The 20,591-nt window shown below is 40.0% G+C and overlaps 1 protein-coding gene across 1 annotated transcript in view; it reads right to left on the bottom strand.

The window, feature by feature from the left end:
* Window positions 1-12,325: 12,325 nt before the first annotated feature.
* tafa3a (TAFA chemokine like family member 3a) overlaps window positions 12,326-20,591 on the bottom strand; it is a 102,173-nt gene continuing 93,907 nt past the window's right edge. The window contains exon 5 of the mRNA XM_053315562.1: window positions 12,326-12,445. Coding sequence (XP_053171537.1) covers window positions 12,326-12,445 — 120 coding nt within the window. The remainder of the gene's footprint in view (window positions 12,446-20,591) is intronic.

Genomic DNA, 20,591 nt, shown 5'->3' with positions numbered 1-20,591 from the left:
ATGGATGAGGCTTCCCGCTTCTATCTTACATCTAGGACACTGTTCTGAGATGGATTCATCTTGTGGAGTCTTTCTGGTGTAAATATATAAATAAATTCTATGAATGGGATTTATTTGTAAAAGTTTGTGGCGGCTATTATAAGAGAAATTTTGAGCTCCCAGACAAATTTCTTCCCAATCACAGTCTTCAAAAGTCAAATTAAGGCCTTGCTCCTACTTAGCCCTAGATTTGAGGGTTTTGTTTGCTGAGAGATCTAATATTCTGCCATAGATTAAGGATACAGTACCGTTAGGATCTTGAATGTTTTTAAAGATCTCGTCAGTTAAAGGAGAGTCTAAAGGATTTGGATGGCCACCCTGTTGTGTGCTAATGTCTACCTGAACAAATTTGACCACACGGTAGAGATTGTATTTGGCTTGACTGCTAGTGATTCAAGATTCAAGCAAATGTATCAAAACTGATGAGATATTTCTTACTGCAGCAGGACAATGATTTAAAAAAATAAGTTGTCTATGATAGTAAACTCATATCTTTGGATTTTGGAGTTTTCTGAGAAAACAAGAAAATGTTATTTGGGCCAATGGGAAATGGTTTTTCTCAGTTTATGCCATTTTTTAGACTAACTCAATCTAATAAATAAAACAACCTTTATTTGCAGCCCTACAAGGAAGACACCCATGTAAGAACAGTGTTTTTCTACAGAGACTGGATCTACTGAAGTAAAACCAATACAGGGGTGCTGTAATTTATGACCACAAACAGTAAATATTTTTCTGTTGCTGGTTTAGATTGATTTTCTAATAGCTATTAAGGGTGTTAAATTATTTGCAAACCATGTTGCTGCTTTGTGTGCATTTCATTAAATGTTTTGAACACTAAAACTCTGAAGAAATGTCCGAAATTGGACAAAGAAACTCTTTGTATCTTTCATCTGTAACCTAATGGGTCATAAAGTTAACAGAGTGAAAGTGAGTTAATATAGACAGTGGCGGTGTGAGAGAAGATGAAGAGCCCAGCTAGCCTGCTCCTGGACCAAATATCTCTGTGATGGAGACAGATTTCCACACAAAATCCAGATTGAGCCTCGCTAGCTGGGGATCCCTTTGATATGAGAACAGGGCTAATCCCTCTAGTTCTGGCTGCTGCCATGTCTTCATCCTCCCAACCAGGTGCCCTTTCATTAACCTTTGACTTGCACTGGCACTCTGTTTGAAGAGGCTGGTATTAAACTGGCTTATCCTAGATTGCTACTGCTGCAACAGTGAGAAGACTCGCGCTGTTTCTCACCAGTTTTTTAAGGCGCCGAACAGTACAACAGTAACATTATGTAACCCTCAGTTACCAGCTGGACCAGTATGCACTGCACTGCACCCTCTATCACAGGGCAACAAACTATAAAACTCAAATATGTTTCATGTATAAAAAGCCAGAGAAATGCAGGTTAACTATGACTGAAGCCCTAACTCATAAAACAACTTTTTAAAGATTGATTTAAAATATCTTCCAAAAAGTTGTGGGGGTTTTCTGTCCTTTAACCATCACTGGATCCGATATGTATATTTGCATAGCAGCAGATAATGTGTCAATTTATAATGCATCTGGACCACTGAAATAACAACAATATGATTTTTACACCCACTTTTCACTGAGTTTAAAATATTTCCAGCCAACCAATCCATCAGCTCAGGACATCTCTACGTGGTCACCCCCACTGCTCAAGGGAGTCATTGTCTAATTGTTTTCTGTTTGTGTTCAATTTGTACTCTTGTCACAGTTTGTATTACTTGTCAGATTTTCCCACCACATAAGGATTATATGGCGTTACCTAACCACATCATTGGTGTCTCATTCATGCAATATCATGGGAATGTGTCCTTTTCTAAATTCCACTTTACCTGAACTAGTGACAATCAATAGTTTTACACTTTATTGTTATTTGTTTATGTTTCACTTGGGTGTATACTGTTAATCTAACACAGGCCCATGGTGTTCTGTGCGACAAATGTAGTTGAGCGTATTTAAATAGTTTGTCCTGGACAATAGCACCACCCTGTGGTAATATATGTACATGTTTGTTTCTCGTTTACTTATTCACTTCCTGTATGAGCCAGATGCTAATAACCAAGCAACTGGAGGTCTCTGTTTCCCTGGCAGCTAAAGTAACATCTGTAAGTACAGCTCAACTAACAACATATATTAATTTAACTGGCAGGTGAATGGTAGTCTGCACAAGAAAAAAACAAAGAAAAGTTCAAATACAAAATAATGTTTTCAGAGATTTTAATTTCTTTTCAGCCTATCAAAACACTATATACACCTTCAAAACTTAGTTCCAAACTTTCAAATCTTTTGTTCGCTTTCAAACACGGAGTTTCAAACTTTCAAAGTTTTTTGTTTCAGTTTCGCGTCATGGCAGTGTCTTGGCTCCATATCGTGCCAGCTTAACCCTTCTTCCGATAGTAAAAACACACTAAGCCATAATGGAGCAGTGTTTCAAAAAGAGAAATTGAACTAAAGGTTAAGCAGGCACACATTAACGTCTCTTTTAATGTATTAAATCATGAAAAGAAAGGGATGCTGTCATAGTTGGGGTAATGGCACTGTAGGCCAGTCTATTGTAGGCTAGATATTGAAGGACACAGTTAGATCTCCAGTCCAGCCATGCAAAATGGATAATACCAGTGCACCACTGACACAGCAAGTCAGCATATGCACAGGTGAGAAGCCTATCGGAATAAAGTGACAGTGTTACCCAAATATTTATCCCATCATAGCTAACTGCCAAACAAGATTAAAAGAGATGATTTTAACATCATCCTGCCCACACAATATCTGCCAAACATCAGCTGCTGCTGCTGTCTACACTATGCCTCATTACACATCCAAGGCTTCACGGCATAGCAGAGCACCACCAGCTGCTGTTTCTACAGTACCTACAGTATTCCTCATTATATGTCTGCTTGGCATAGTGGAGTACCACCACAACAGAGTATTGATAAGCAGTCCCCATTTCCTGTATACCAGTCTGTTCATGGTGTGCCCTACAGAGCTATGACCATCAACCCACCAGCAACTTCGCTAATTACCCCCCCAGCAGCTTGGTGACCTCAGGACTCACATATGATGACCAGCCAAAGAACTACCAGGGCTTGGAAAACCTCATTCAAAAGTGTTATTGTCAGCTCAGAACTGTGTTCTGGGAAGAACTCGACCTGCTAACCAAGTATTTAGGAAAAGAGCCAGGAGAACTGATAAAAAGAATTAAAGCAGTCAACATCATGCACCCCCCACTGGACTGATAATGGCATTGGACCAGCGTAACAAAACATGTGACTCACCTGAGGCCATTAAATTCCTCTGAGGCTCTATTCAGCAAGCTAAGAAGCCTCCCCAAAGTTTTGATGGAAGAGCCCCAGGGACTTTGTTGCATGCAGTATGGCTACCTACTAGGCATATCATACGTAGACACCTCCAGAGGGGTTAATCCAGTTATTGAGAAACTCCTGCACACCATTCGAGAAAGTGGATATTTTGGGTAAAGATATAAGTGTAAACATTTTGCCAGATTCCCTCCTGTTTCCATGTTTGCAGACTCAACCAACATGGAGGCACAGATCCCAGTTCTCCAACAGGTTTCAACAGCAAGAAATCACAACTGGGAGAGGCCTATGAAGGTTTCTGTGTATTGTTCACAAAACACATGTTTAAGAAGAGAAGATAAGAAATCAGCAGACCCAAACAAATACTGCCCTAAGAATAAGAAGAAATGCAGAAGCTTTTGAGAAAAGAGTTTTGAAGAATGCAAGTGGTTCTTAAGTAACACTCCATCTGCTCCTCAACTTAGTATCTTGCCAGGATCTCCTCAGCTGAGGTCAGTTGCATAGCATTTGAAAGCATCGGACTTGTGACAGACTGGAGTGGAGTGCTAAGCTGTTCCCTCCTCCTTCAGAGCATGACAGGGAGTGGGACAAAGCAGATGCCCAGGAGGTCACTTCAAGGTGCCCATGAGTGTGTGGTGAAGGACTAAGCACAAGAGTATCCTCCAAGATATGCCTTGTTTCCAACCAGACACAGGGAGGTGTCCAAGAAAGTGTATGCAATACTGGATGAGCAGAGCAACTGCTGCCTGAGTTCTTCAATGTCTTCAAGACTTGTGGGTGCTCTTACTCATACACACTGAAGACATAATGGACTTAAAGGGACTACGGGGAGAAGAGCCTGTGGTTACACTATGGAGTCATTGGACAAGAAGCTGAAATTTCCTCTACATTCTGAGATGCCTAACCAAGACACAGCCAGTCATCACACTCAAACACATTGCTGACAAATTACCACCCTCAATCTGGATGCTGGGCAGAGGTATCCTGAGGGTATACAAGGTCTGTGAGCCAATTAGTGGTGAAGACAATGCATGTTCGCTCAAAGGCTGGAACTAGGATGGGTTGTCATGGGTGATGTGTGCCTTAGAGATGCCCACAGACCAATACAGGTGAGCAGCTACAATTAATCAATCCTAGAGAATGGTTGTGCAAGCCATCCACAGTCATGCAACAACCACATTTGAGTGAAGAAGATAGTCACTCAAGCACTGAAGCATCAACATCATCTAGCACTAACCTCCACATACAGCTCAATGATGCAAGGACAAGCCTGGGCCAAACTAGCTTCATTTGTATTGGCAAAAATCACAGATTTGCACCATCAGTCGAGGACATGAAGTTTCTGCAGATCATTAAGGCTGAGTTCCATCACAACAGCTGTAACCACTGGGTCACAAAGACAATGTTTGCCTAACAATAGGAAACAAGCATACGACCTAAGGGTCGACCAATACATCGGCCGGCCGATACAGACAGGCGCATCTACAGGCAGCCCTGTGTTGGTGGGGGAGCTGCAGAGCATGTGCAGCGCATGCATTGCCCCTCCCTCGCTGGCAGCATGCAGCTGGAAATTTTGGAAGCCTGCCAACAACAATACAGCTCCCGGAGTCCCGTGAGAGAACGCAAAGTATGTTTTCACTCTGACTGAGAGCGGGACGGAGCAGCCATCACTGCGGTGTGTGTGTGTTTGTCTCTCTCTCACTCCAACTGAGAGCGGGGCGGAGCAGCCATCACAGCGGTGTGTGTGTGTGTGTGTGTGTTTGTGCGCTTTTCCACTGTACAGTTCTCGTGTTACTCGGATCGACTCGACTCGACTCAGGTTTTTTTTGCGTTTCCATTAGGGATAGTACCTGGTACCTAGTACTTAGACTGCCGGCCACTGAGTCATGAGCTGTCCGACACAAGAATCAAACCCGGCATTTTTAAATACCGGCAACAGCATTGCAGCCATACGGTTCAATTTTCTTGCTTTGTGTGGGACAAAAAGCCACATACAGCAGCAAGTACACCACTGCCTCCATGTCGTCCGTTATTTATGTTCCTGTCGCATATACAGTTTTGCGCAGCTGTGCTATGATGACCCTGCCCACGTTGAGTTGGTATTACAGTAGTGGAAAAGGTTGTTCCTGGTACCAAACTGAGTTGAGTGGAGCTGAATAGTGTAGAACTGTATAGTGGAAAAGAGCCATAAGAGGTCGCATAGGAGTCTCAAGTCTAGACTGAATCATTATTCCTGGCTGGATTCATATGACAGCCCTGCTCTGAACACTGTCATGGCAATCAAATGTCAAATGCATTACCTGTAGGAAAAATGCAGAGCTACCAGGTAAAGGACTGTAAGTCACACCTCCCTTCACCTATGTTAGTGTAATAGTCTTTGGGCTGTGGGATGTCATCCCATGCCGCACAAGAGGAGAATACTCCAACTCTAAACAATGGGATGCAATGTTCTCGTGCACGTGCTCAAGGACATTATATATAGAAGTGATTGAGACAATAAGTGCCAGCAGCTTCATCAACACCTTAAGAAGGTTCTGATACAATCTAACTGTGGCATGAACTTGTCAGTACAAGTCAGAGCTTCAATAATGTGAAGTAGTACCTGATCATACAGAGCTGCACCTTGGCTTAAACCACCTTACATGTTGCATATGGATGGCATTTGGGATTGCATGATTGGCAACGGCCAAGATATTCTGGATAGAATGCTGTTTGAACTGCTAGCTGAAGTTGAATAGCTGGATAGCCAATGGTATCAGGTGGTATCTTTCTGACAGGTGTCTGTCAGAAAGAAATGGGTATTGACTCAGTTCCTGATGAAGAATCTTTAAAAGTGCCTCCCAGAGTTCCAAAATGTGCGATATACTCCACTATCCAACAGAAGTAAATAATGCAGCTGGATCTGGCTACACCAGGACAGAGATAGACATGGTAAAAACTGATCTAAGGTTGAGCAATGTGATGATATTGTAAGCTAGATATTCTAACCCTAACCCAGAAATGTTACCCTGTGGTTTATACCATAGTGTTAGACCATTGTGAACAATGCTGCAATTCTGATGAATTGTTATGATATCATTCAAATCATCAAAATCTGTGCGCATAAAAAACATAATCAGTGCGCATAAAGACCACTCTCTGCGCACTCGCCGCCACTCTCCGCACGCTCGTGGTCTCTGTATACGCTCACGGTCACTCTCTGTGCCTTCAACTCGCTTGCCTTTGCTGATTTTTGGCATTTGGGGGGGGGGGGGCATTGAATAGGCCGCCCCGCAACCCCTCCGCCCCCTTTCTGATTGGTCACTACTCTTTCCAGGTCAGAGCCAATCCGAGGCAGAGTAGGGCGGGTCATCATTGCGGTTGAGGAACAGACAGATATTTAAATTTAAATGTATTGAACAGTTGGGGAGTAATTGTGATAGTTTACTGACTTGCTACAAGGGAGAATGGAGGCTCTCTTTCTCCACCGCAATCGGCTTCATTGAAGTCAAATTCTGCCGCCAACCGCAATGATGACCCGCCCTACTCTGCCTCGGATTGCCTCTGACCTGGAGACAGTAGGCGTTTAAAGTGACCAATCAGAAAGGAGGGGGGGGTTGCGGGGCCGCCCCCAAAGTGCCAAAGCTCAGCAAAGGTGAGTGAGTAGAAGGTGCAGAGAGTGACGGCGAGCGTGCAGAGAGTGGTCTTAATGCGCGCTGATTATAGTTTTTATGCGCGCAGATTTTGGCACTGAAATGATGCCATAAATGGTTTGTTTGGTTTTTTTTAATCTTCAGTCTAACAGCTGGCAATATGGATAAAGATCAATCTATCTATCTATCTATCTATCTATCTATCTGTACAGTACATGTATATGTATAAATACATATATAACTGTCAAGGTGAGTTAATGTGGACATACTACAGTCCATTATGAAGTTCAGATTGAGATTTTTCTGGTCACTCAAAATGTTGTCTGTAGGGTTTACAGCAGTTTTAGCCTCCATATAACCTCACACGTTCAAGAATGCATGCTTTTTTCATCTTCAGTCAATGTTGTCTCAAGAAATAATTTATTGCTATTGCAGCCAGTAGATGTGGTACATTCACTGAATATGTTCCATCTCATAGTGCACATTTCCGGCAAAGTCTAAACACTCTTTGTATCTTTCTGGAATCCTAATAGACATTAATGTATTTTGACTCATACAACCAGTATAATCAGAGTGACAGTTACTGCTGCACTGCATTTGTAAGACCACAGGAAATGCTCACTCAGTTAAATAATTCCAAATGAAACAACAAAACTTTATTTACATAGATAATGTATACAAGCATTTTTAGAGGGATGGGAGGATTTTGGCACAGTTTCCTAATGCCATCTTTAAAAAGCAAAAACAATTAAAGCTGCAAGCAGCGTTGGGCGGGACCTCGCACCCTTGAGCACGTCGGGCTGTGGCGAAGCAGAAAGGTTTCTGTTAGGGGCATTTCGATGCCTTCAGACCCGGGCATTTATCAGACACTGCAATAAGTGGAGATACATTACACAAACACACACACACTCTCGCACGCACACACACAAACACACACATACACACACATATACACACATACACTACGGCTGCTTTAATCGAAATTTGATCGTGATTACCATTTTGGAACCAGACGATCTCAAAACTAATAAAATCGTGTTGAAACCTTTTTTTGTCATTTCCCTGCAAAAAGCTGCGCATGCGTATTTCCGTCCCTCCTCCTCCGCAGCATGCACTGTACACCATAGCTGCCAACACTCCCCTTTTCCCCGGGTTTCTCCCGTATTTTTAGACCCATCTCCCTCCGCCCTCCAGTTTTGTCTTTTCTCACGGGAATCTCCCGTAATTTTACAAGTCCCAACTTTATTTGTTGAAAATAATGAGAAGCGCACAATAACAAAGGTTTTATTTTGAAAGCTTAGACCGGAGGCCGCCGCAGCCCCGTAAGTTTGACAGAAGCTGAACCTACTAACTGTAAATAAAAGTGCACATTTTCCAGCCTGCATCAGACAATACTGACTAATTATTAAGTGCAAATTATTATAGTGTTGTGTCAACTATCATCTTAACCCGCTCGGCCAGCACTAATATCTCCGCACATTTTCTGCTGTGTGTTGCATTAAGCGGCAGCTAAAAGGCTGCTGCTTGGAGGGGTGTCAGCGCGTGATTTGTAGGTCTTGATAAGACATACAATTGAGTTTTGGTTTGATCATTCTACGACATTACTGTCAGGCGTAGTGGACGTCTAAGTGTTTCAATGTGGTGCTAGAGAGCACACTTTGGCACTTTTAAGGTTAATTTTTCCATTTTATCAAATCTATGGCCAGACCTGATGTACGTGGTAAATTTGGTCTGTTCTGGAGAATGTTTAGGTCGTCATATTTAGGGTCAAAGTGGCATTAGACTCTCCTCCCATTCATTGTCTATGGGAGAGTTTTGGCGAGGGTTTTTGGGCACTTGAACTTTGAGGGCTTCTAAAATCCAAACTGGAGGAGTAATGAAAAAGTTGTTCAGAACTTTTGTTCAGCAGGGTGTGCTAAGTCAGCTATTTAAATGTGAAGCCGCCACGATGAACGCCCTCGGACAAGATAACTCAAATATTGCACTTCCTGTTGGATTTAGGTCAGGGGTGTCAGCGTGTGATTTGTAGGTATTGATTTGTAGGTCTTGGTCTTTCTACGACATTCCTATCAGGAGTAGTGGCCGTTTTAGTGTTTCTAGGTGGCGCTAGAGAGTTTGATGTTGTTTGTTTTTTTCGCCAGACCTGATGTGCCTCCCAAATTTGGTGAGTTTTCGAACATGTTTACGGGGTCAAATTGAGACTCAAAATGTCGATAGAATAATAATAAAAATCGATACAATAACAATAAGGACCCCAGGCAAGGGCGAGGACTCCAGAGGAGCCTTTCGGCTCGGTCCCTAACAATGATTCCAATGTTGTGATTTTTATCTTCATGTGTAGTTTTAAGTCTTTTTGGGCCAGCACAAAGAGGATCAAAGAGATTTGCTCACTCTCTCAAAAAAAAGGAAAAGAAAGCAGAATATAAAGACTCAGTTCATCATTCTCTCTCACTATCTCATTATTTTTTGGGTATTTTGATTTAAGACAAAGCAACTAAGGATCCACTGCCTTTTCACAGCACTCGCACACAGTGAAACAAAATCATCCTCATCATCCTCATTTGACCTACCCCTCTCACCAGGAGCAGTAATAATAATACTAATAAAATAAACTTTATTTATATAGTGCCTTTCTTAACAATGGTACAAAGTGCTTTACAGAATGAATAAAATCAAAGAAGGCAGATAAAAGTAAAGCAACGAGGAGTACAGAGGTAAAGACGGGCACAGAAGAATAATCCATGGTTGATGAATTAATAAAAGGTGGTAGGAGGTAGGCGGTTGGGGACCAACTCAAGTTCTTTTTGCCAGTGCCAGTGGTCTGGGTCACTGACAGGAGGAATAACCTAACATGGTAGGGGGAAAGTGGAGTACATGGGGAGACCATGCAAACTTCTTACAGGAAGGAAGCTTTTCTTGCTATGAGGCAACAGAGCTAACCACTGAGCCACCGTACCTGCTCAAAAAGTTACTCAGTGCAGTAGTAGCATCATTAACCTGTAGTGTTTTTCATTTTTGTCCAAAGACCGGTTTTCATTTCCTGTGAGAGTACTTTTAAACTTAACACTGATTCAAACACTAATCTGAAGTCACAGCAGATGTGTATAATCAGCTGCTCACTTTCAGTAGGGAAAATGGTGGACATTGAGCACTGGTCCCTGAAATTACAATTTTGTTGTTCAATTATCCATGATGCCACAGAATGATACATCTTGGCCACAGGCCCATGTGGTCAGTAGCCTCATGTGAGCGCTCCCTCCCTTTCACTTCTCTTCTCTTGTGAATCATATCATTGAGTGTAAGTGCTTTGAGAATGACAGACATCTGATAATATTTACCATAATATTACACATGCAATAACTCGTTTTAGATGAACTTTCTGCACGGTCAAAAGGCATACTAAAGGGGAATTGTCAGCGCAACAATACAAGGAACTACAGCATTAGTAACCGGCTGTGCATGAAATTATGGCCATTAAGATAATAAGATCATTAATTTTGTTACACTGTGGCAAAAAGACCAGGATTTGATTGTTTGGTGGCATTTCTGAAACCAGACATGGTTTGCAATTTCAAGCTACAGAAGAACAGCATGTCTCCAGATGTCTTTGATCTACACAATAGAGAACATTTCTCCATTATACCTCACATTATAATTAGGCCTGCAGTCTTTTCTATGATTCTTTTAGTAACCAACAGAGATGCAGTATCACTGCTGTTACACATTTGTTCAAGAGAAATTATTTGTCATGTTTATAAGTGGGAATACTGCCTGTAAAAACAGTTATAATAGGACTGTCACTTTATATTCAAAATTCAATCTGTAATGATCTGTTTGGATTTAAAATTCACAGTAGGTGTGACAACATCTCAACTCCACCAGCTTTTCAGAACTTTAAAGAGAAACTAATGACTCCGTGAAACTTCTTTCAAATCTGGTGTTACATGAAGTGATTTTCTTTTACTGCATTTCACAGTCAAGAATGAACTTCTATGCTCAAAATTCACATTTAACACACAGTAACTGCTATTAAAGAAATGAAGTGGAGTAAAAAGTACAGTATATCAGACAGAAGTATAATAAGGTAGGTTCATCCTGCCAAAAATCATTTAAAAAAGTCAAAGGGAAGCAAATGCAAGCAGAGTTATTGCATACACTAATCCACATTTTAAGATGAGTACCAAGAGCAGACAAATACGCACTACACATTCTTTATAATACATATATTATGATGAGAACATTCATGTGCAGGAAACACACCACCCTAAAAGAGCTGTGATACTTAGGTAACACAATCACAATCAGTCCATCTATACAAGGTGACAAGGTGTGACAAGTCCATGTAACCATGCCCTGAAATGTTTACTTACTTTTAAACATGATATATATATATATATATATATATATATATATATATATATATATATAATTTTTTAATATTTTTTAAATTTAACCCATGACACAAAGGTTGGCATACAAATAAACCTGGGAAATTAACAGCTGCTTTATTGGTAGTCTCAAACTGAAAGATTATTTTTGGAATGAAAGGCACAATAAATACAATTTTACACAATGAAAGCTGTGAAATATCCAAAAATTGTTTGAGTGAATGGATTGCAAATCCAAGAGTGGTTGGCCATGGATTCATAATTCAAGGGCATTGTTTATAAATCTGTGGACAGGGATTTGTAATTTGAGGGCACGCTTTACAAATCCGTGGGCATGCATTCATAATTCGAGGGCACGGATTATGAATCCAAGAGCACAGTTTATAAACTGCGTGCACAGATTTATAAACTGCGAATAAAGATCTACACATGTATCCTTTTTTTTCAGCTGACCCCAGGGGAGCTCAGGACATAATAAAATCAGACTACATGTGTTGGAAACAGAAATACAGCTATAGAAGCAGCTACTATATACCTCTTTTTTTGGGTTTCCAAAGAAAAGCCAATGGCACAACTAGGCTTTGTTCTTGATGATTGTTCACTGTTAATGACAAGAATCATCTTTATTCTACAAACATTTCAGCCTTATGGCAAAAAAATAAGAATTGGCTAATGCTTAAATTTAAATAAAATGTTACAGGTGTGTTACTAATAGGGGTAGATATTTGTAGAGGCGACTTTGGTCAGCCAGCTTACTGTGCAGCATGCACCTAGTTACAGAAGATCAGAGGCGCACCACCAAGCACTGCTACAATATGCAGAGCTGACACATGCTGCATAAAGCTAGCTTCAGTGGTGGCATAGTTGGCACAAGATCTGCCTTGGTGGTGTGAGAGCATAAGACAAAGCCTGAAAGCATAAGTTTCACACCAGAAGCATGAGAGTTGGCAGTTCTGCCTGCACCTTTCCATCACTGCTCTCTTTCTGGAAGTCGGCATCAAGCTGCTGCCCAAAGGCCACGTCCACCCATGGGTGATTTCTACTCTGGCAATGAGGGAGTGAGGTTTCTTTCCTTGTAATCAAACCTGAACACCATTACATAAAAGATTTAGGATGCCTATTTAACATCTGGTGACTACAGATGACAACTAGCTTTTTGGCTAACTACAGCACATTCACAATAATGTTTATTAATGCACAGCCTCTGTGTTAAATGAACCAATAAAATAGCTTCTAAATTAACCTTCATGGTCTGCTGTGAATGACATTTTTAGACAGGCCTGATTTGTAGGCAATATACAGAAATGAAAAGATACCTCTAACGTGTGAATACTTACGCAGAATTAAATAGGATATGTCCTACATTAGTAACCTTTGGCTGGGTGCCTGTGACTCTTTGTGTATCATTAAAATACCCTGCTCGTAGTATTTTGGAGCATTTACAGAAGCTTGTGATGTATTTTACAGTATTTCTAGTCACAAACTTGGGGAGTAACGGAATACATGTAACGGCATTACTTAATTAGAATACAATAAAAAGGTAACTGCGTTCTGCTACAGTTACAAAAAAAAAGATGTAATCTGCTTACAGGTACATTTTGTAAATTGGGGATAAACATTTTACAATACATAATTTTATACTACCTTGCAATGTAAAAATTCCCAAATGTGAGCAGAGCAAAAGCGATGGTCTGAGTAGAGGATGATACCGCATTACGCGTGCAGCGGTATCATTTTTGTACTGTGTCAAAGAATGTCAAGAAGGAAGAAAAGTCAAAGAAAACTCGGACTCAGACTTCACACAGCCAGAGGGCCAGGCGGTGTGTTTCATCAGAGATTTTACCTGACAATGTTACAGCACCGTGAATTCTGCAGTATTTCAACCCTAATCTGCGCTAATCCGCAGCTGAGAGCAACTCACAGCTGGCTATACTGTATGTCACAGCTAGCGTACAGCAGCCGAAACTATAAGTGAGCTGTTCACACTGAGAAAAGGGCTGTGCGCATTTACGTACATGGTACAGTAGTGGTAACTTCATTAACACCATGTTGATCCGGATCTAATGGCAATTAATGTTCTGTTGGTCATTTACATAGATCAGCTGTTACACACAAAGGTTTATACGTGGGATAGTTTGATAAAGCAGAATTTATGGATGAAACCTGAGCTCCATCAGAGCTGTCAGGACATTTTTATTTTTAAGTAAATTACGTTAAGTACACCCAGAGTCTGACCTTAGTTAACACCAACTCTCTGAACACTTGAACATCTCCACCCTAACTGCGTGTGGGAATTTGTGGTGGTCTTTGTCAATTAGATGTTTTTATTTTCATAGAAAGTGGCCAATTTTGCCTTTATTGTATATTTGGTATTGCAGTAATCCTAAAGAAATGAAAGTAATCAAGTTACATTACTTTAATATTATGGTACTTGGATTACATTACTGACTACACTTTTTAACAGGTAACTAGTATCGGAATACAATTTAAAGTATCCCTTCCAGTCAGCAGTGAGCCAGAATGTGTTTACAGTGTGATGGTAGTGACTAATAGCAACAACAAAAGATTGATCAACTGTTGGAAATGCAAAATAGGAAAGCCTAAAAAGTGGCAGACAAAGACGTAGAACTTGCATTTCCCAGCTACACAAGACAGATGAGAGATGAGTCATTGAGTGCTGTTTTGCCATGAGATGACAAAGACTGTAGTTTTGGTGTTAATACTCTACATGTGAATTACATGATATCTGGATTATTCCAGGAATGCAATAATTTACACTGCAGCCATTAATGCTGAGCACCTAGCAAGGCATCATGGGACTAAACAGCATCTGCACTTACAGACTGGCTGTGTCTGCCATCTGCTCCTTCATCTCCTGTGATCAGGTTTTTGGATGCTCAGCCTCAGGCTTGATGTTGTGTCAATGTAGACTCCTCATCAAGATGAGTGACACTTTTTAGGGCATAAACCTGTCCACCTGAAGTGGATGAAGGTGGGACTAGCAGTATACCTTACTGATATAAGTCAAAAAGTAGCATTAGAGCCTTGACTAATGCTGCCCTAGAGTGCTGTGGGGTTTACATTTACATTGTAAATGCTATTCTTTTCAATGTAGTTCATTTTGCTCTGTCATTTGTTTGTTGTGGCTTTTCATCTCAGTTATCTTTTTAAAGCATCTTTAAGTTACTTGGCAGGAAAAAAAAAAGGTTTTCCCTGTGAGTGTGTGAAGTGCAGCAATCTCATAATGTCAAAACAGAATCCAGATATTATGATATAACTACTTGAGTGAAAATATGTTGCAGCTGTTTGGTCAAGATAAAATATCCACAAATAAAGCTTCTAGGTGCAAAAGCATAGCTTGCAGCAGTCAATACACACAATGTAATAAAAGTGAAAGTTCACATTTAAACTAAAATACCCACAACTACACAACTGAAAAATATAATATACATATGATAAATCATAAAAAGGGAATTCAGATCTGTGAAGCTCAACATATTCAGTTTATCTGAAAACAGCCAGAGGATTCCACCAGATGGAAAACTGAACTTCAAAAAGTTTTTTTCTTTTTAAAGTGAGCATTTGAATAACGGATTTACATGCATGGCCAGTGTCAGGATTGTTTGTAGTTGTTTAGTTAACACAACTCACTGACAATAGAAAATAATCATCTTCTGCAGAATAATGACATGGATATATGGGTATGTGCATTGTGTTAATAGGTAAGAATTTAACATGTACTGTAATGTACACACCACATTATAGAGCTCAGTCATGTCTGCTTCAGTTTCAGTGTTTCTCAGATGGTGCATGCAGTTTTCATATAACCCAAAATATTAATTAAATACTCATTCAACACTAAATTCATTTTTTCAAGGTATTGGATTATATTCATACTCACTTTATTTACACTGTGTTATTTTCCTTTTCCCAGAGAAAAAGGAAATTCTGGCCCCAGATATCTATAATTATTATTGTTACTATTACTATTAGTAGTAGTAGTACAATCCTGCAACACAAGAGATAGGGTTTCACATCCCAAGTCTGTCGTGGGGTGTGAGGTCTAGGCGACAAAAGCACTTTGGGTAAGACTAGTGAAAGATTGTTGTTTTGTTTAAATGTTAATAAGCATGTTGTGCCTTCAGTCATTACAGACTTTTGCTGTTTTATCTTTCCCAACCTTAACCAAGTATTGCCAGTTCCTAAAAATTGACCATGAGAATTTTGATAGTATAGTTGCTATTAGCGGATATGCAGGTTTGGGTATTTTGGTGGAGGAAAAAAAGTTTGTAATTAACATTTTTGTAACTTGACAAATATGTTAATTAACATTTTTAAGAGATTTTTTTGAGAGTAAAAAGGTAATTCAGCCAAAACATATTTGCTATTGCAATTTAATCATATATGAACATAATTTCTCGCAGACGTGGATTACTAAAATAGTAGTAAGTAGTGTTATGATGTTTGTGACAAATTTATACTCTTCCTGAAACTCACATACCCTGTTCTGTCACTTTGCCTTCTCTCTGCTTCATCTGTTTAAGCCTCGCTAAGGTAAGCTAAGCTGCTATAGCAGTTCAAACAGCTCTGAATGACCATCTGTACCAACAGTGAGGATGGAGACTTGGGATATTTAATTCACTGCTTTCAGTGTCGACTAATAAGAAATACGAGGCATTAACAGCCAGTGTAGCTTTTAAAACAAGAATATAGTTAGAGGGAGAAGAGAGACATTAAAAAACAACTGCCACCAGATTTGAGAGTGTGTTCAAGCCAAAACAGCACGTTAAATGTTTCCTAATAAACCACTTGTTATTACTCTATAACACGCTGCAGGAATTAACTGCATTTCTGATTCTTGTAGCTCTTAAAGATCCTGTGAGATGTGTAGTGGTAGATGGATATGGGTTGTTGTTTTTTTTTGATGAAGTTTGGCTATAGAGTAGCTTGACATTTGAAAATAGAGAAGTGCACACACCCATTCCCAGAGGGCCAATTTGAAAGAACCAGAGGGTTGCAGTGTGACATGCTGACATGCTTAATGTCTGTGAGAAGTGACAAACAATATTAATACAAGTGCTCTGAGGGACCAACAGTCTCTCTGCCTGACATTTCTCCATCCCATCTAATTGATAAGTATTTCAGTGGGGCACACACCCTCATTCTGCTTCCAGACAATGTCTGATAAGTCTGTGGGTTTTGACCAAACACAAAACAACACTTTAAACCCTCCAGCGTTTGAGGCAGTTCCCATATGACGTGGATGATTTATCAGACTAATTCAGATGTGATGGTCACAGTAACAAAGTATAAAGTAGAAATTTTCTCTGGGGAAAAAACATAAACAGTCACAGCTAGGCACAGTAGGCCGTATACCCAGAAGAAGAGGAAGCATTTAAAAAGTGAACTGTATTTTAATCTCTTTTGAAAATCTTTCCCTCTGGCACAGAAATCCTCTCCATGCTCTTTCCCATTGTCTCTGCTTCACTGGGGCATATGATGGGAGAGGTTTCAGCAGTGTCCCAAGGTAGCCGATCTTTGAGAGATGACAGACCACAAGTTCCATTTTTATTATGATTTATTCGAGCCAGCCAGTTTTCTGTAATGGAAATTCGTTTGATCAACGCCCCTTCATAGGGCCAGTCGGGAGCCACACGGGCCATCTGTGAGGAGACCGGCCTCATTTGGCAAAATGAAAGGAACCGATCTTAATGCAAACATTTGCTAAGCATAAAGATCTGAAAACAGGTGTCAAGCCCCATTTCCAGCTTTGTGGGCTTAGTAGAGTTTTTTGTTAGATATTTCTAAACAGTTCAAATACAAGTCTCAATGTAACTAAATATAAATATGATGACGATGTGTTGTTATTGATTTACAGAACAACATTGTCTGTTTTTATTGCCCCCCCCCCCACTCCCCATGCACAGAGTTTATATCAGAGTATTAGTGAGTTGACAGACTAGCATATTAGCTTCATCATCTCAAGAGAGCCACAGGTATTAAGAGTGACTAGTACAGTGAAGTGTTGGATCTCTTAGCTTTGTTATAGATTAGTAATGTGTTTTGAAGATGTCAAACATTGAAAATATACCTCTGGCACTGCACTGTGTTACTCAAATGGTTTTCAAAGTAAATGCTGATCTCAGATATAGTTTTGAATTTTCAAAGGTAACCACCAAACACTAACACCTCAAAGCTAAAGATGAGGACGGTGAATGCGAAGGTCAAGGTGTTGAATTTCATCTATCTGACATCTGAGGGCTTCCAAAAGGCTTTCACATTTGGTATATTATTACATCCAATCAATAATAAAAAGGTTTTTTGATGTTTAAAATATCCTGTTCATCATGTTATTTTGCAAAGGAGCTTAGAAATGTTGATTTTTAAGTTAGTGAAAAATGTTAGATTTTTTTTTTTTTTTTTGCCAGATTGAGCTAGTTATTTATGATAAGCTCAAGTCGAACTGATCTGTGCATTCTTTTCAGCTGTGCCATGCAGAAGAACATGTGCAGTAACTTAAATTTATGTGCCAGACCAACCCACGCAGTGACTTACACTACATGCTGGTTTAAGCTAAAAAAAAAAAAAGCAGATGTTTGAAAATGTGGTTACTTCAAATTGAACCACTCTGTCATGGCGACAGCTGCTCCATCCTCCTCTACCTCTAGTTCTCCTTCTCACCTGCTGCACTGTAGTGGTGGTATCAGACTGTTTTCTGTGTTTATGAATATTGTCATGCATTTCAGGTTCTGTCATGCCTCACCTGTCTACCAGTCACCCACGTTGAGGCCCAGTGTCCTGCAACCTGAACCACATCAGAGAACACTCAAAGAGAATCCTCCCCTGACAGGTTACCTTAGGCTCCTTCTTATGAGGAGGACAATACTTTCTCTCCCTCTCCCTGTATGCTTAAAATTCCCCTTTTGGAAGTGATGAGCAGTCTTATGGCGCTGCTGGGTCAGAACAGCTCAAATCCTTGCAATTTGAGGGGGCGTCCAACCTTGGCAACACGGGTGACACTGAGCCCTCAGGCTTGGACATCATCTCAAAAGTTATGAGTGATAATTTCCCTGCCTCACAACTTGTGTTTGCTTAATAACCTCTCAAAGAAATTCCTTTTTTTTTTTGCCGCGTTTGCATTTATGTCCAGCTTTGTGCTTGTCACACAGAGCAAAATACTTGCACTCATTTTCTGCATGAGCCCAAACACCTGCACCATCTTATTGCATGTCAATGTGGCAGAATACACGCCTCCTAGATTGACACACCTCAACTACTGTGGCATCAAAGTCTGGTGTGTGTTGCAATATACACATTTAAATTTAATCTAACAATGCTGTTCTACTATACATATTTGAAATGATAGAAATGGAAAGGGTTGTATTAAACTTGTTGTTGTTGTTGTTGCTGTTTTATAGAAAGATGCAGATTTATTTCATTAGAAACAAATCCCTTTACAAAGACCAAGGCCAACAACACATTAGTCCAAATATCTTTCTCTTTCTTAACCTTGTCTGAGGAACTCGGCCTCAAGCTCACTGAAAATGTAAACTGTTAAAAACAGGTCACAAATATATACCTTCACCTTTTTGTAAAAACAAAATAATGTCCTAAAAGTTGTGCACTGTAGGTTTTAGAAAAAACTTCACTCAAATAGGAGAAAATATAGAATATCTTTGGGGACTATTGTTAGGAACATATTTGGTGTTCCAGTTTGTATTTACAGCAGCAGAACACTGTGTGAGATTAAATTAAACTACAGGCCATTGTAATGCAGGAACATGTGACCTTGTTCAACAGTACAGTAAATATGTTTTTAATAGTTTTTGGACAACAATAGAGGTCAATGATAAACAGGAAAAAGTCATATCAGGCTTTGGCTACTTGTAAGCCGAATTAATTTATTGTTAGTTTTGGTCTTTTCATAATTTCTTTTGTCAATGAGAAATAAAATGCGAATATCACTACACTTGTTCTTTAAAAATGCAGCAAGTGTCTCTCTCTTTAAATCACTGGATTTCTCTTTTACAACTGCTCAGTTAGACCTCAAAGCTGAGCCCAAATATGGAACTTGTGTTCTGCACCACTGCAGACCCTCAGGTGCTGTCTGTGTCGGTGTCCATGGAGTCTGGATTCAGTGTCAGCTGCAGTGAGACATCAGCGCTTAGGGCCGTCATAAGCTTCTCCGTAAATGTCAAGTGACAAAATGTGAACTCTAGGCGGCATAAAGAGGGACAACCCTTTAAAGAATGACTTTGTATAGATGTGACAAATGTATCATCACAGTGTCAGAGGGTTCATCCATAATTCAGTGCTTGTGTTCTTGTTTGTGTGTGTGTGCGTGCATTTTAAAAAAAGAAAAAAGTATGATGTGCCAAGGAGAGGAGACATATGGAGGGAGACAAAGTGAGGCGGTGAGTAGAGTACAACCTGGACATATTCCAGCAGTTATGGAGGACATATTTTACACCGGGACTTTAAACATTTCACTATTTGACGTCCTGTCTGCTGTTGTAAGACTGTGAGTGTGTGCATGCATTTCTACGCTGTTTGTGTGTATGGCCAAAGAGAGACGAATACTAAAGATGATTTCTGACGCTCAAAAACTGATGTTTTCCTGAGCGTGAGAGAGGAGGCGTCGTCTGCTAGCTCGACTGAGCGAGCACTGTCATGTTCTTCACTGGGACGTCAATCACTCTCGGTGTATAGGTTCATGGTGCTCGCCAACTGTCAGTTGAGCTATGAGATGTTTTTCAGTTAAGGTTAGTCAGTTGGGTTCAGTTGCTGCCTAATACAGTTCAGAACAATAGACTTCAGCTTCATCTTATAAGTGCATAAAGTGTTATTAACTGTCACACTTTTAGTTTCTGAGTTTTCTAAGCAAAGACAGATAATACAGCCTTCTCCGAAAAAGTACTGAGGAAAGTAATTTTTCAATAACTTCTATTCAAAGAATATCAATTATAATTGCTCTATTTGATTGAGAGTCTCTATATTCATGCATATAAGCTGTCGCCCACATAAGCTGCAAACTAAATTATATGTTCAATACACCAATAATACATATCACTCTTTTTGACAGCTCATGCGGTTTAAGTGGCAGAGGATATGAAAAGCAAATGATAGAGAAATATATGAATAAAACATTGGCATTTGGAAAACATATAGATACGGTGGATATGTCTTATGT

This window comes from Scomber japonicus, chromosome 3 (genome assembly GCF_027409825.1).
Source record: "Scomber japonicus isolate fScoJap1 chromosome 3, fScoJap1.pri, whole genome shotgun sequence".
Classification (NCBI taxonomy): domain Eukaryota; kingdom Metazoa; phylum Chordata; class Actinopteri; order Scombriformes; family Scombridae; genus Scomber; species Scomber japonicus.
This window is presented reverse-complemented; position numbering and strand designations above follow the sequence as displayed.